The sequence below is a fragment of the Cataglyphis hispanica genome, chromosome 17 (assembly GCF_021464435.1).
Source record: "Cataglyphis hispanica isolate Lineage 1 chromosome 17, ULB_Chis1_1.0, whole genome shotgun sequence".
NCBI classification, from domain to species: domain Eukaryota; kingdom Metazoa; phylum Arthropoda; class Insecta; order Hymenoptera; family Formicidae; genus Cataglyphis; species Cataglyphis hispanica.
This window is the reverse complement of record NC_065970.1, coordinates 3995201-4009931: the sequence shown is the minus strand read 5'-3', so window position 1 is coordinate 4009931 and position 14731 is coordinate 3995201. Positions and strand designations below refer to the sequence as shown.

General features: G+C 34.9%; 2 protein-coding genes across 2 annotated transcripts; both read left to right on the top strand.

Annotated features, from left to right (window-relative positions):
* The first annotated feature begins 1196 nt into the window (after positions 1–1196).
* On the top strand, positions 1197–8819 carry LOC126855977 (NF-kappa-B inhibitor cactus-like). Its single transcript, XM_050604122.1, has 3 exons — positions 1197–2202; positions 3565–3917; positions 7302–8819. Exons 1-3 carry the CDS (start codon positions 1688–1690, stop codon positions 7679–7681), a joined length of 1248 nt encoding a protein of 415 aa, XP_050460079.1. The 5' UTR covers positions 1197–1687; the 3' UTR covers positions 7682–8819.
* Positions 8820–12139: 3320 nt separating this feature from the next.
* LOC126856124 (stress-induced-phosphoprotein 1) lies at positions 12140–14690 on the top strand. The gene is made up of 3 exons (XM_050604350.1): positions 12140–12368; positions 12743–14286; positions 14555–14690. The coding sequence occupies exons 1-3, from the start codon at positions 12357–12359 to the stop codon at positions 14625–14627; spliced, it is 1629 nt and encodes a 542-aa protein (XP_050460307.1). The 5' UTR covers positions 12140–12356; the 3' UTR covers positions 14628–14690.
* The last annotated feature ends 41 nt before the right edge of the window (positions 14691–14731 follow it).

The window sequence follows — 14731 nt, the reverse complement described above, 5'->3', positions numbered from 1 at the left end:
TTTTGTGTTAGAGCAGGAAATAGTGACATGGAAAATAACGCAAAGATCTCAGTATGAAATTATTTTAAGAACGGAAATGTCAACTCCCGTCTGTGTTGTTTTTTAATTGTTTATTGCTAAATTTTAGCCAACATATTTTTGACAACATATGCGTAGAATAAAAATATTGTATACATGATATTGTATATATGATGATTTTAAAATACGGAAGCTGGATTGCGTGGGTTTATAAGAAGGAAAAATTTCTCTTCCTTTATTAAACGGGATTTTAAAAGATATCGATAATAAACAAAACGGAATTTTGGGAAACGTAAAACGCGAGCAAATATGTAGAGCAAGAACCGGCCGCGTGTTATTTTGAACCTCGTATAATGACATTCCAAGAAGTTGGCGTACTTGTTTCTTCTTGAAGCAGTTTAAGCTGCAGAGGAAGAGAAAGGGAAAGAGAGTTTCCGGCGTATTTAAATATTGGAGAAACGTGTAGGTTTTCATTTGAATGTATTCTTTAACATACAAACTCGTAACAATCTCGTATGAAGTCACGCTTGAATGATACAATGATATCTCATGAGAGAGAGAGAGAGAGAGAGAGAGAGACACGCATATCTTGACTCTCAAAAAAAAATTCCACACGTGCGTGTCTCTTATATTTTTAAATTTAATATCTTATAAAAATAAATGTCACTTTCTTATAATGTTTTTACAGTAATATTATTATATCGTATATTTTTTTTATTTTATCTCAAACACTGTGTAAAGTTTCTGCAAGAATTTAGTAGATCTCTTCGATCGTTCTTAAAATAATATATTTTGTTACTCGAAATTACGGAAGTAGAAAGCATCAAAGCGATATCTTCCGACCCTGTCTGAGACCGATGGGTTTTTCCCATTCCTACTTAACTACTGCTCGAGGCTGTCAGAGCAAATCACGCGCATGTGCATTAGAGCAAACATTAGCAGATGCTATTAGATCTGACAATGAATCCTATATATTTAATTCTACTATAAAAGGTTTCATTAAACCCTTCGCGAAAAAATACAAAATGTCAAAATAAATAATTTATATGGAATTTTAATTTTATTTTCTATTAAACGAGAGATAGTAATCATCAAATCTATATTAATTTCCTGTAACGAGGTCATATTTTATAAATATTACAATCTCTTTCGTGATAAATTCATGGTAAATATACGACCCTCGAAAAACGACCCTCTACCTACTACGAGTATGTCGAGTTTGGTCACGTGACCGCGAGGACGTATGTCACGCATAATACACTCGCTACCTATCATCAGTTTGTTTCGAGACGCGAGACGATGAGGTTCGCCGACGTTCGCAACGACAAACCCGACCAGGTCACCTTCTTCTTCCCGTTCTCGACAAGGATCAGCTGGAAGGCGAATCTCTTTCGTGATACGCTGAACATCGTGTGAGACAGATCTAGATTGTACCGTGTCCCGATATACGGGATACCCCTCGAGAAGGAGAAGAACGGTTTGTACACAAACATGCCAGCGATACGGAGCGAAAGAGCAGAGAGACGACGGACGTAGGGAAAAAAGGGACCTCGTAAGTAGAGCCAAAAAAAAACGAGGGAGATTTGATTTGTTTCCGAAAAGTCAGAGACGTCATCCCATCTGAAATCTTGGGTGATAGTTGTTCCCTTCATCTCGAAGTACCGAAAAAATGTGGTACTCTCCGAGCAAGACCGCTGCTTCGATGGAGGAGCATTCGCGTGAGGATAACAGGAGGCAGCGGGATGACAGTGGATTGGCAACAGCTGACGACGATTCCGGGTTCCTGTCAGTCGGCAACGTGCAATTTTGCAGCGACGAGATTTGCGACGCGGGGTTGCGGTCACGACAAACCCCCTCGGAGGGTCTGCAGGACGAGGAGCGGCAACAGCAGCAACGAGTCGCGTCGATAATACCGGAAGCGGCGATTGCCTCCTCGTCGCCGACGACAATTGTAAAGGAGTCAATCAGAATCACTGACAGCGGCGTCGTGGACGTTGAGCTCAGCGATGACCTGGACCGGCTCACCCTGAGCAGAGGATCGATTCAACTCGAGCCGAAGATCCTCGAGCTGTCACACGTGGACGCGACCAGTGCACATGGACAGCAACAGCTGGGTGACGATCAGTGTTCGATAATCAATAAGGATCTCTGGCAGTTTTATTCCAAGGATGCCGACGGTGACACGTGAGTGAATGTCTCTTTTTGTCGATATTTATTAATCTCATTGATTTTGGAGCTATTGAAAATTTATTTTATTATCATTGATATTATTTTTGGAATAGGACTACTTCAGCTAAACTTCGATTATTTAAGTTAAATTTAATTTAATTTAATTTAAATTAATTTAATTTAAATTAATTTAATTTAAATTATTGATTAATTTACAGGACAACTATATAATAATTTCTAAAGAAATAAAATTTTATATATATTATATATAATACAAATTTTTAAATTTTGCTTTTGATCGCTTTGTAAGTTAATCAATTAATCTATCTGTTAGTTAATTAATTAATTAAATTAATAATAATTAATTAAATTAATATTAAGTTAATTAATTAAATTAATCGGAATTTGGTCGAAATGGCCCTTAATCTGGCACATGGAAATGGAAACGCGATATTCAGAGAAAATTTCCTTGCAAAGTATAAATCGCTGAATAATTTTGGTACACGATTTTTTTTTTTACAAGAATAAATCTTTGCTAGTCAAATATAATAACTGAAAAATAAGCTTGTTAAAAAAATAATGTAACTTAGGACATCTTATATGTATATAATTATATTTTTATATAATTATTATATATTATTAAATATATATTAATTAAATTATATAAATTATATTAAATTATTAAATATTCCAGAATAACAAAAAGTTTACCAAATGATAAATATAAATAAAACCCCAATTTGTTTCGATTATCTAACAATGCAATAATATTACGTCATATTTTAAAAATTTCTAAATCAATTTTTAAAATAAAAAAAAAATCCAAAAATGCATCTGTACGTGTGAGAGATTCCTATGATTTCTACATTGTTTTAAAATAACGCGAAAGAAAGAGAGTGTAAGTTTGGTTTCTGAATCGTGAGAACTGATCAATCAGCTTAGAAAATAATTATCTCTAATATCTCATATCATTTTCGCGAGTTGTTTTTCTTTTTTTTTTTCACGAGTCCGTTGATTCAGGCATAAATATCATTATGCGCAACGCGTCAATGTTTACGTAAATCCAGTGATTTATTCACATATTTAAAGTGCAACAGATCGCTTAATCTCAATGACCGACTCAATGAAAATTTCATCCGTTAAGGATCTTTAGAGAATTAAACTAAACAAAAATTGCAAGTTATACAGTAATAAAATAGAAACACAGAGAGAGAGAGAGAGAGAGAGAGAGAGAGAGAGAGAATTGTGTCACACAAAGAAATGGAAACATTTTCGTTTGAAATTAAATGCATTGATTAAAATGACCCACCCTGTATATATATAAAGCTTCTAACTCCACTGATTTCAACCATCTAATTCATATATTTATCTATACAGGCAATTGCACATCGCGATCATGCAGGGCTACGTGGAGGGTGCGCTGATTCTGATAAACCTAACGCCTCATCCACATTTGTTGAACATCATGAACGACCACCTGCAATCACCCTTGCATCTGGCGGTGCTGACGCAGCAACCACTGATTGTCAGGCGTCTAGTCCTGGCGGGCGCCGATCTATCCCTGAGGAATTTCCGCGGAAACACGGCTCTTCATCTGGCCTGCGCGAACGGAGATCTCGCTTGCGCCAAGGCTCTCACGGACCCATTGTATCCGATGGAGAGGAATAAGCTGATGCCCGGGCAGGAAGTACCCGCCTTACCTCAAAATTTGGAGCAAATTAACTATAACGGTAAGCACTCTCGATAAGTGTCGGCCGCAGAAAAAAAGAGTAGCCGTTAATTTGTAACGGAGAAGAATACTAAGAACGAATATTGTAGGAATATTGGGAAAGATTAATCAGGAAATGTGTTCGCGCACAAAGGTTGAATAATGACAGTGGAAATTAATCCACATCCGTGAAGAAACGAAGAAACATCGAGGTGGCAGCGGAATTTGTATAATAAATGTAAAAGTCTTGTGCAGAGCGATGATATGTGGGTGGAAGCGTGTGTATTTTCCATAATTTCATTGAAAGCGTTTTTTGCGCTGCACGTTTGGAAGTTCCACCGTCTCAATAATGTCAGAGAATATTCCTTTCGAAAAAGAAAGAAATGTTGATCCGATCGAAAGGTAATTTGAATTTTAAAAAACTCTATAGCCGTTATATATCAGGCGACATTTATATACGTATATTCCAATGCTAAAATCTTATTATTGATTCGAAATGGATCTTTTTTAACTGTTCGAGATGCGAACAGTTTATGTATAAATTAAAGGCGATTAAAAATAGAAGCACACTTTGCAAAATTAATTTTAGAGAGAGATGGAGATAGAATATCTCATTAAATTTTATTTGATACAAATATAAGTAAAGTATCTGAAGAGAGGGATTAATTCAAAAGATTTATTTAAGTTTCAAAAATTAAAATATTACGGAAAACGCGCAATAGTTTTGTTATTAATATCTAATGGAAACGCGACGAATTTTAAAAAATCCCCAAAACCTTATTTGTGAAACTTTTAATCGAGACTGCATTATTATTACGCCTTATCTAAAAATGAATTTTCGTCATAGTAACATTAAGGAATTTCCCGAGTGAGTACAAATATGCGCATATTTTTTGCATATATTTTATCGTAAGTGTGTATGTGACCGCGACTTATTACATATTACTATAAATAAAAAATCTGATACATATGATTGAAGCAGATCGAATCAGCGAGTTAATGAGCCAATAAAATCGTCTCTTTTATCTAAAATTTGACATTAGAGCGCGGAGATGCATACAAATCTCTCTCTCATTCTCTCTCTCATCATATGCACAATAAATATGTGGAAGCATTAGTATAAATTGAATGTTTTGTTTTTACGATCTTTTGATTAATAAACTAGCAATTAAAACTTCTACAATTATTGTCATTCGATCGGCGAGTTTCTCGATTATAATATTTTTTACTCTTTCTGGGTAATTGTACGTCATAAACAGAAGCGTTTTTGCCGATAAATGTTTCAGAGAAATTTACTTTCCTGTGAAAACAGCTCTTCGTGGTCGCAATAGTTTAGTCACGAGACTTTCCCATTATCGGATATTCTCTTCTTCCTCTTTCCCTTCCATTTCTAAAACACATAAAAAGGAAGGCTCTTAAAAAAATCGTAAAAAAAATATTTATTATCAGAAAGTGTGCGGCCAACATTCTTATCTATGATTTTATCACGAAATTAATTGGAAAACCGACTGAAGAAAATGGGTAATCAATTGCCAATGATGATTTGGTCGTATTATTTACGCACAAGTTTTTTTTTATATATATTTCTTTAAAATAAATAAATCTTCTGAAGAAGAAATTTAGAGATCGGGAAAGAAGCCCGAAGGCATCGGATCTTTCGTGTTCTCATCGCAAACTAGAATCTTCAATGGAATTTAGAGAGAGAAAATCACTCTAGTCAGCGGTCGTTCGTTGCGAAATGTTCATGGACTTTTTAAGTCTTGGAAATCCCGTATAGCGTCATCGGCACATATTCCGTTGCAAGCTCAGGCTACACGAGTAACGCATCACGCGCGTGCGAAACGCAATTTAACCGATCGTTCTGAATTGTAACTGATCGAATTCGAGGATAATTGTTAGCAATATTTATTCATTCATTTACATGTTTATACATATTTTAATTTACATATTTATATATTAAATCCTGCGATTTATTTTATTTTCTCATTAATCCTCGGTTCATTTTCTCAACAAATGAGCTTTTAATTTCAATATTAAATAATTGCTTAAAATATCTGACGATTTCTGCGGCGACACATCGAGCACAATCTAAATAATTTATATAAATCAATTTTTGCCAATAGAACTAAGCAAATAATTGTGATGTTGGAAATGAATGCGAAACTAGTCTTTATTTATTTCTCAATATATATCTAAAACTTGTAGGTGATGGATGGAAAATGCACGGAAATTTCTACGTGAAGAATAACTTCGACGTAGCATTGAGCGAGGGAGAATGTTTCGCACGCACGATGGAATTTGGCAGCATTTCTTACGCTTGCGTTACATCATGTAGCGCGTCGCGACGCCGCGAGACCGAGGAGAAGACAAGGGAGAGCAGATGTTTTTGATATTTAAAAATACCCGCAGAAACTATTTGCATGCTGCTCGATATTCTCGCCTTAGCTCGGTCGGGAAACCCCACATCGGCGTCGACGTCAGTGATTTCCGTCAGATTTTCACCCTTAATCAAATAGATTATCCTTCGTGACTGACTCTAATCACACGAGCTTCGTGCTTTATTTCCAGCACGAATTTCTCAGGAATTTCGCAGAGTTTTTTTAAGTAACGTTATAGTGGTAGTATATCATCTAAATTCTTTGAAGCAGCTCCCGATGATCTAAATTAACAATCTCGTTGGCATTGACAACCATAATTGAAAACAAGTAGATAATTGGAGCTATTAATTTTTTCAATGTTGCAATAATTTATAAGAGATTCGTATGCGATGATAACAGAAGCTATAACATATCACGAAGCTATAATATATCATGCTTACTTGAATATTTGTGAATAATTCTGCCTCAATGGGAGTATTTATGCTAACGGAAGTGAGATGACATCGACGCAATGTGATTTATACAAAACTGCAATATTAAATTCCGCCAATGCGACCAGTAACAGGGCGTAGTTAATTTTAGAAATTGCTTTGATCGGCGCGGGCCTAGTTTGGACCGCGGGACGCCAGCGAAATCTCGGCAACAATGATTCATCGCGTCTTCCTTGTTCTATCTATATCCGATGGCGTGTCGAGGTATGCGACTCGGCCCATTGGAGAAAATGACGGGAAAATGATGGGAAAGTCAGAAAATCAGATGCGAGTCGGCTGTTATTCAGTCGTAGAAATTAAGTGGCACGAAACATATATACACAGGATATTTAGAGAGATCTATAAATGTAGAGAAAATGTCTCTTGCTATTTTATAAATAATTTCTACTTAAGATGTTTTTATATAATTATCTCTTAGGATTTACAAAATACTTTTTGTGACAGAATTTCTCTAAAATTATTGCGGAAAAAATTGCTTTTTTATTCGTCACTGATATCATATCATCATTTGATCTCATGTTTTCTTTTTTATTTCAGGTGAGATGTGCTTGCATGTGGCGGTTGCTAACGGACATGTGAATCTAGTACGTCTTCTGCTGCGTCTCGGCGCCGATCTCGAGGCGAAGGAGTGCCTGGCGGGAAGAACGGCACTTCATCTTGCAGTAGAACGTAAATGTTGGCCGATAATTATCTTCTTACTGAAAGAGTGCGAACCTTGTCTGAACACGAAGACATATAGCGGTCTGACGGCATATCAATTGGCCCTGTATACCGATAGACAGCTCGCCAGGGAGCTGCTGCGACACGGCGCGAAGCCGGAGCCGTTGCCGGATTCGGATTCCGAGAGCAGCGACGACGAGTTGAATTACGTGTCTCCGATTCTTCAGCTGAAAAACCTGCAGAGATTAAAGGTCTAAGAGAGAGAAAAATATCCAAATAAATTTATAATGTAACTATCGATCAGACAACAGATAATTGCCGAGAGGAAGAGGAAAAGAGCGCATGTTATATATAATATGCATATATATGCAGATATTCTCGAGTTGCATGAATGCGCTTATGAAGTCATCTTTATCAAGTAATTGAGACGAATAATAAAGTTTACCAGATCGAAAAAAGATATTAGAATTGCATTCTTATTTATTCAAGTTGCTAATTGATTTTAAACATCGTTTTTCAAATTGATATCAGCGATAGCGATGTATGCGAGATAAGCTGAAAGGTGAACAACGAACGAGCAATATGTGAAAAACAAAGATCTCAGAAACAAACTGATACGATTAACGAATATTTCATTACGAACGAAGCAACGATATACGGGCCATCTGCTATAGCAATATCTTTTTTTCTTTATTATTAATTCTTTACGGCAGGCGGATATGTAATATCGTGTAGTATATAGAGTGTTTCGAGAAAATATTGTACAAGTAACATAAAGGAGAATTCATATTTTAATACGAGTATTGATCTTGCAATATTGAAAAAAATTTGTCAGAGAAAAGAGTGATAGATACGAAATGCGTAATGACATATCTATGTTTAGCTATGTGCATATTTTACACATAGAGGAGTTCGACAAATTATGAAAAAGAATCTTGTTATAAATTAATATAAAGATCATATTAAAATGAATACAAAGCAAATGCATTGTATGTACAAAATACATTTTATCGGGAAATAATTAAGTTCATATTTTTACGCGCGCGATTTATAGTTGTGCGATGTGTGCATTATTAGTTTTAATCAGTTAATATACAAATAGTATTATATACGATATATTTATATTAGCGAAGAAAGATCCAGAACGATACGATGTTTATTAACAATAAACGTTCACCGGATCGGTGTTCATTTAATAGTATAAGATCGCTTTCATCGATATGCATAAATCCATTGTAATCATTTCCTGTACATAGCTATCTTTTGATATAGAGTTTTACAAGCTATCATGAATTATTAATAACAACCGCAACGATGACAATATCATTATTGTTACATTACATTGTATCTAAAAGCCACATAATTATTTTTAATAAAAAAATGTATCGCAAAAGATCCTGCGCGTTTCATATTTTTACTTTTATTTTTCCTCGATTGCGTCTGACATTATTATTTACAATGCAAAAAAAATTATACGAAATCGATAACGCTGAGAGATAGGTCAACATATTCCAACGAGGAAATCTGGAAATTCCCACATCGCAACAGGAGATATAGTTTTAAAGGAAAGAACGTTTATAAGAAAAAGAAAGAAAGAAATATCTTTTAATATTCTGAATAATAATTTAGAATATTTTTTTCTGCATATTAAAAATATACATTATATTTTATAAAATAAGTTATGAAAAAATAATATGAAACTTTATATATAATATTTAATATATTCTGTTTTAACTTTTTTTTGTTATACAAAAAAAAATATATGTGTTAGTATAAATTATAAATATATTAGGATAATTTTTGTATTTATTAATATGAAAAATGTAAACAATGTGACAACAACAACAGAGGCGTGACGTATTTTTTAAAAATGTTAGACGCAAATGAAATGACGCGGTTAAATCAGGAATAGCGACGTAAAAATGTAGAGCAAGGACCTGTCGCGGAGTGTTATTTCGAGTTTCGTGTAATGGTCTAGGCATTCCAAGAAGCTCGCGCGAACTTATTCCTTTTTGAAGGAGTTTGCGCTACAGAAAGAGAGAAAGAGATAGAGAGAATTCCCGTGTAGGTTTCAAGGTATATTTGGATCTCTCTCTCTCTCTCTCTCTCTCTCTCTCTCTCTCTCGGAGAAATGAAATCTTTCGTCTGGACTTGTGCTTCAACACGCAAGCATGGACTAATTATAGCCACGCTCTCGAGAAAGAAAGTTGTCACATATATGTATCGCGAAAAATCTTATGTGTTATGAATCGACCTATTTAAGAACTTGAAAGCAAATTATTCATACATTGACATTGTGTCTACTTTTTTAAGCAAATATGTCCAACATTATATTATATATTTTTCTATCTTTCACGAAGGCGCGTTTTATGTATGTTCGATCATTAATTAATTTCCATAAATCATATTTTGCTTCTCTTATAGAAATATTGATATTTATAAAATGATAGTATACGCGTGTAATAACTAGTACGAAAAGTCTCAGAGAAATAGATTTTTCGTCATCTGAAAAAAGAATTAAACAGTTGAGAGTATAATATCTTTCAAATATAGAATGCGAGCTAATCAATGCGATTAAATATAAATACTGAGATTACATACATATTTACATATTTCACATGGACTTTTTTTTCCTTAGACGTTTATCAGTTATACAGTGGTCATTTGTGAAAATTGAGAGATGAGTTGTAAGAGCAATTAATTTTTAGATAGTAATTTTCATTATACTAAATGAGAAAAGAAAATAAAGTTGGAGTTTTTAAAATTTCAAATGCGAGGTTTTTATTTGTATTATCCTTCTTGTACCTATCGTGTTCCTGATATCTCAAAATTTAAATTTGTATAAGTATTGGCGAGAGGCCAAAGATTAGTCCTGCAGGGAGAGTTTTTTAGCGGGTGCGAGTCCCGCATATCCCATCGGACCGGCCGGTGGGAATGCATAATGCATTTTTCTCTTCCTTCGTAAAACAAAAAAAAAAAAATCTGACATTTCTGTGAATTTTAAAACTTTAAATTTTCGCGCTTCTTGAAATTTTATCTTGTGCCACCTCTTTGCTGATTATGTTCTCCTGATACTTTCGCAAATTTTAAAACTTTAAATTCTGGCGCTTTTTAAAATTTGAATTTGTGCCACCTCTTTGCTGATTATGTTCTCCTGATATGCTACCTCTTTGCTGATCATGTTCTCCTGATACTTTTGCGAATTTTAAAACTTCAAATTCTGGCGCTTTTTAAAATTTGAATTTGTGCCACCTCTTTGCTGATTATGTTCTCCTGATATGCTACCTCTTTGCTGATCATGTTCTCCTGATACTTTTGCGATTTTTAAAACTTCAAATTCTGGCGCTTTTTAAAATTTGAATTTGTGCCACCTCTTTGCTGATTATGTTCTCCTGATATGCTACCTCTTTGCTGATCATGTTCTCCTGATACTTTTGCGATTTTTAAAACTTCAAATTCTGGCGCTTTTTAAAATTTGAATTTGTGCCACCTCTTTGCTGATTATGTTCTCCTGATATGCTACCTCTTTGCTGATCATGTTCTCCTGATACTTTTGCGATTTTTAAAACTTCAAATTCTGGCGCTTTTTAAAATTTGAATTTGTGCCACCTCTTTGCTGATTATGTTCTCCTGATATGCTACCTCTTTGCTGATCATGTTCTCCTGATACTTTTGCGATTTTTAAAACTTCAAATTCTGGCGCTTTTTAAAATTTGAATTTGTGCCACCTCTTTGCTGATTATATTCTCCTGATATGTTACCTCTTTGCTGATCATGTTCTCCTGATACTTTTGCGAATTTTAAAACTTCAAATTTTGGCACCTTTAAAATTTGAATTTGTGCCACTTCTTTGCTGATCATTTTCTCCTGATACTTTTGCGGATTTCGAATATTTAATTTTTCGCATTTTTTGAAACTTTGGTTTGTGTCATTTTTTTGCTGATTATATTTTCCTGATACTTAATTTACAAGAAATGCAGTTTCATTTTAAGAACAAAAAATCGACAAAAATGTATCAGAAAAATATAATTAAGAAAGAGGTATGTGATGTGATAAGATATGTGGAAATGGATGGGTATATTCAATAAAAAGACATTTTCGTTTTCTATTATTAATACAATTTATTAGATATTTAAAAAAATTACAAAATATATTTTACAAATTATTATATCGATTCTATTTTACAGATTATTATATCGATTCTTTATATATATATATATATATATATATATATATATATATATATATTCTCAGATTTATTTAATTAATTATATCTCATAAATTCTCACTAACGACAAAAAATACAGTTCTTACTGCATGCAATGTATTATTAAAAATTAAAAATGTGGCATAATTTTATTTGACAGTTAATCACATGCGGGGAAAAAATATAGCTTTAAAAGTTAATAAAAAATAAACTCTATGAGATATACAAAAGAATAAAAAGTCTGTATATAATTCTGTCTTCTTGAAATTTAATTTTTAATTTCCCCTAATTTTCAACTCGAATTATATACAAAGCATTGATTTTTTAACATTTTCATTATGTGCACCGAATTTCTAATGTCATTCTCTCGAATATGCTAGAATATATGCATATATAATAATTGTACGCACGCGCGCGCACACACCCACTCATCCACACACACACACACACACACACACACACACACACATACATCAATAATCTAACTAGGAGTCAGTGGTTACGACGCGAGCGTTAGTTGCGCTGTAAACAGTGAGGGACCGCTACTGGTTCAATTTCTGGAGCTTTCTGAGGGATCAGCGCCGGCACATGCAAGTGTGTATAACGCACAACACGAGAGAGAAGATTCACGAACATTATTCACACGAGTCATCGTATCGTAAGCGTGTTTTTCAGGGAGCACGAGGAGACGAGATAACGGAAACGCTGCATTCCTGGCGTGCACGATGGAGGATAAGGTAAGCGCCAACAGCTGATGAATTTACGCGCGACTAGATAGCACGTCGAGAGATGCACATCGCTACCACGAGGATGCTTTTCGAGAACCTTCAAGGACTATAATTTATTCCTTCTCCTCCGATAATCTTCTTGATTTTTTTCCATCGGGCACCTCTTTGTTCATTTAAATCTCTCGTCGAAATAAACTGTAACAGAAATATAATGAGAGTGAGAATATAAAGTTAAATTAAGAATAAATATCGGCAACTGTAAACTAACCCCCTCATATTGTTATTCGTAAATCAATCAAAGAGATTCTCCTTTTTTTTTTTAGTAATGTTTACAAGATATATTTGCCCCTAATGTTAGATCGTTAAAACATCATTTTTTGCAGGTGGTTCTTTTGAAGGAGAAAGGAAATGCTGCTTTACAAGAGGGCAAGTTCGATGAAGCCGTGAAACACTATTCAGACGCCATCGTCTTGGATGGCAATAATCATGTCCTTTACAGCAATCGCTCGGCGGCGTACGCGAAGTCTGGAAAATATCAGCTTGCGTTGGAAGATGCGGAGAAGACTATCAATTTGAAGCCGGATTGGGGAAAGGGTTACTCGCGCAAGGGTAGCGCCCTTGCCTATCTGGGCAAGTACGACGAAGCCATCAAGGCTTACGAGAAAGGTTTACAGTTTGATCCCAACAATGAGCAACTCAAGAGCAGTCTCGCCGAAGTGAGAGCGCAGAAAACAGCCGCCGAAGCCAATCCTTTCAATGCGCCCGATGTTTTTGTGAAGCTAGCAAACGATCCCAGAACGAAAAAGTTTCTGTACGATCGTGATTATCTAAGGACATTGCAAGAATTACAAAACAATCCACAGAGTCTTGGTACTAAGCTCCAAGACAGCAGAGTGCTCACCACTCTTAGTGTACTTTTAGGCATGGGCTCTGATATGGGGGAACCGATGGAAACCGAGCCGATGAATCCGCCGGAACCACCAAAACCTAAACCGGAACCCAAGCCCGAGAAGAAGGAGGAGGACAATCTTCCACCTGAGAAGAGACAAGCTTTAGAGGAAAAGAAATTGGGTAACGAGGCTTACAAGAAGAAAAGTTTCGAGGAGGCTCTAGAACATTACAATAAAGCTGTAGAGTTAGACCCGACAGAGATTATTTATCTGTTGAATATAGCGGCAGTGTACTTTGAACAGAAAGAATATGAGAAATGTATCGCTCAATGTGAGAAAGCTATCGAAGTCGGTAGGGAAAATAGAGCGGATTTCAAATTAATAGCTAAAGCGTTCACAAGAATCGGTCACGCTTACAAAAAAATGGAAAATTGGAAGCAGGCCAAAGTATATTATGAAAAGTCCATGTCCGAACATAGAACTCCGGAAATTAAAACCTTACTATCAGATATAGATAAAATAATCAAGGAGGAGGAGAGAAAGGCTTATATCGATCCAGTCAAAGCGGAGGAAGAGAAGGAACTTGGTAATCAAAAGTACAAAGACGGTGACTATCCTGCAGCCATAAAGCATTATTCCGAGGCGATCCGAAGGAATCCGGACGATCCCAAGTATTATAGTAACAGAGCGGCTTGTTATACCAAATTAGCGGCATTCGATCTTGGCTTGAAGGATTGCGAGAAGGTCGTTGAGTTGGACCCGAAATTCATCAAGGGTTGGATTAGAAAAGGAAAAATTCTGCAGGCCATGCAACAGCCGGGAAAAGCTCTGACGGCATATCAAAAGGCTTTGGAATTAGATCCACAAAACAACGAAGCGTTGGATGGCTATCGCTCTTGCGCTATGTCCACTAGTTCTAATCCAGAAGAAGTCAGAAAAAGAGCAATGGCGGATCCGGAAGTTCAAAGTATATTGCGAGATCCGGCTATGAGGTTGATCCTAGAACAAATGCAAAGCGATCCAAGAGCTTTACAGGAGTAAGTAAAATATCGATTGTATTTTATTTATCATTTAATCGTTTTGGAAAGAATTTTTTAAATTAAAAATAGATTAATTTAACATCAATTTTTATCTAAGATTAATGAAACGTTTTTATTACATTTATATTGATATTATTAAATGTTTTCCAAATCAAGAGAAATAAAACATTATGCGATATAATATTCTTTCCAAAATAATTAATTTATTTCTTTATTTTTTCTTGTATTAACATAGATATTGATAAAATCTTTTTCCTTTTTATAGTCACTTGAAGAACCCCGATATAGCTGCAAAGTTACAAAAACTTTTGGAATCTGGTCTTATAGCTATTCATTGAAATGTAAGAATTTGAATTGGATATATACATAATTGTAATAAAAAATAAATAAATAACACTTTACTATCATGTTCCTTTAATATTAAGAAAATTCGCATTCGTGT

Bases quoted from the DNA above. Each gene is read 5' to 3' on its own strand.
- LOC126855977 (XM_050604122.1), top strand. From the start codon at position 1,688: ATGTGGTACTCTCCGAGCAAGACCGCTGCTTCGATGGAGGAGCATTCG. The intron at 2,203-3,564 runs GTGAGTGAATGT...TTATCTATACAG, and splicing joins AAGGATGCCGACGGTGACAC to GCAATTGCACATCGCGATCA. The intron at 3,918-7,301 runs GTAAGCACTCTC...TTTTTATTTCAG, and splicing joins GGAGCAAATTAACTATAACG to GTGAGATGTGCTTGCATGTG.
- LOC126856124 (XM_050604350.1), top strand. The intron at 14,287-14,554 runs GTAAGTAAAATA...TCCTTTTTATAG, and splicing joins GATCCAAGAGCTTTACAGGA to TCACTTGAAGAACCCCGATA.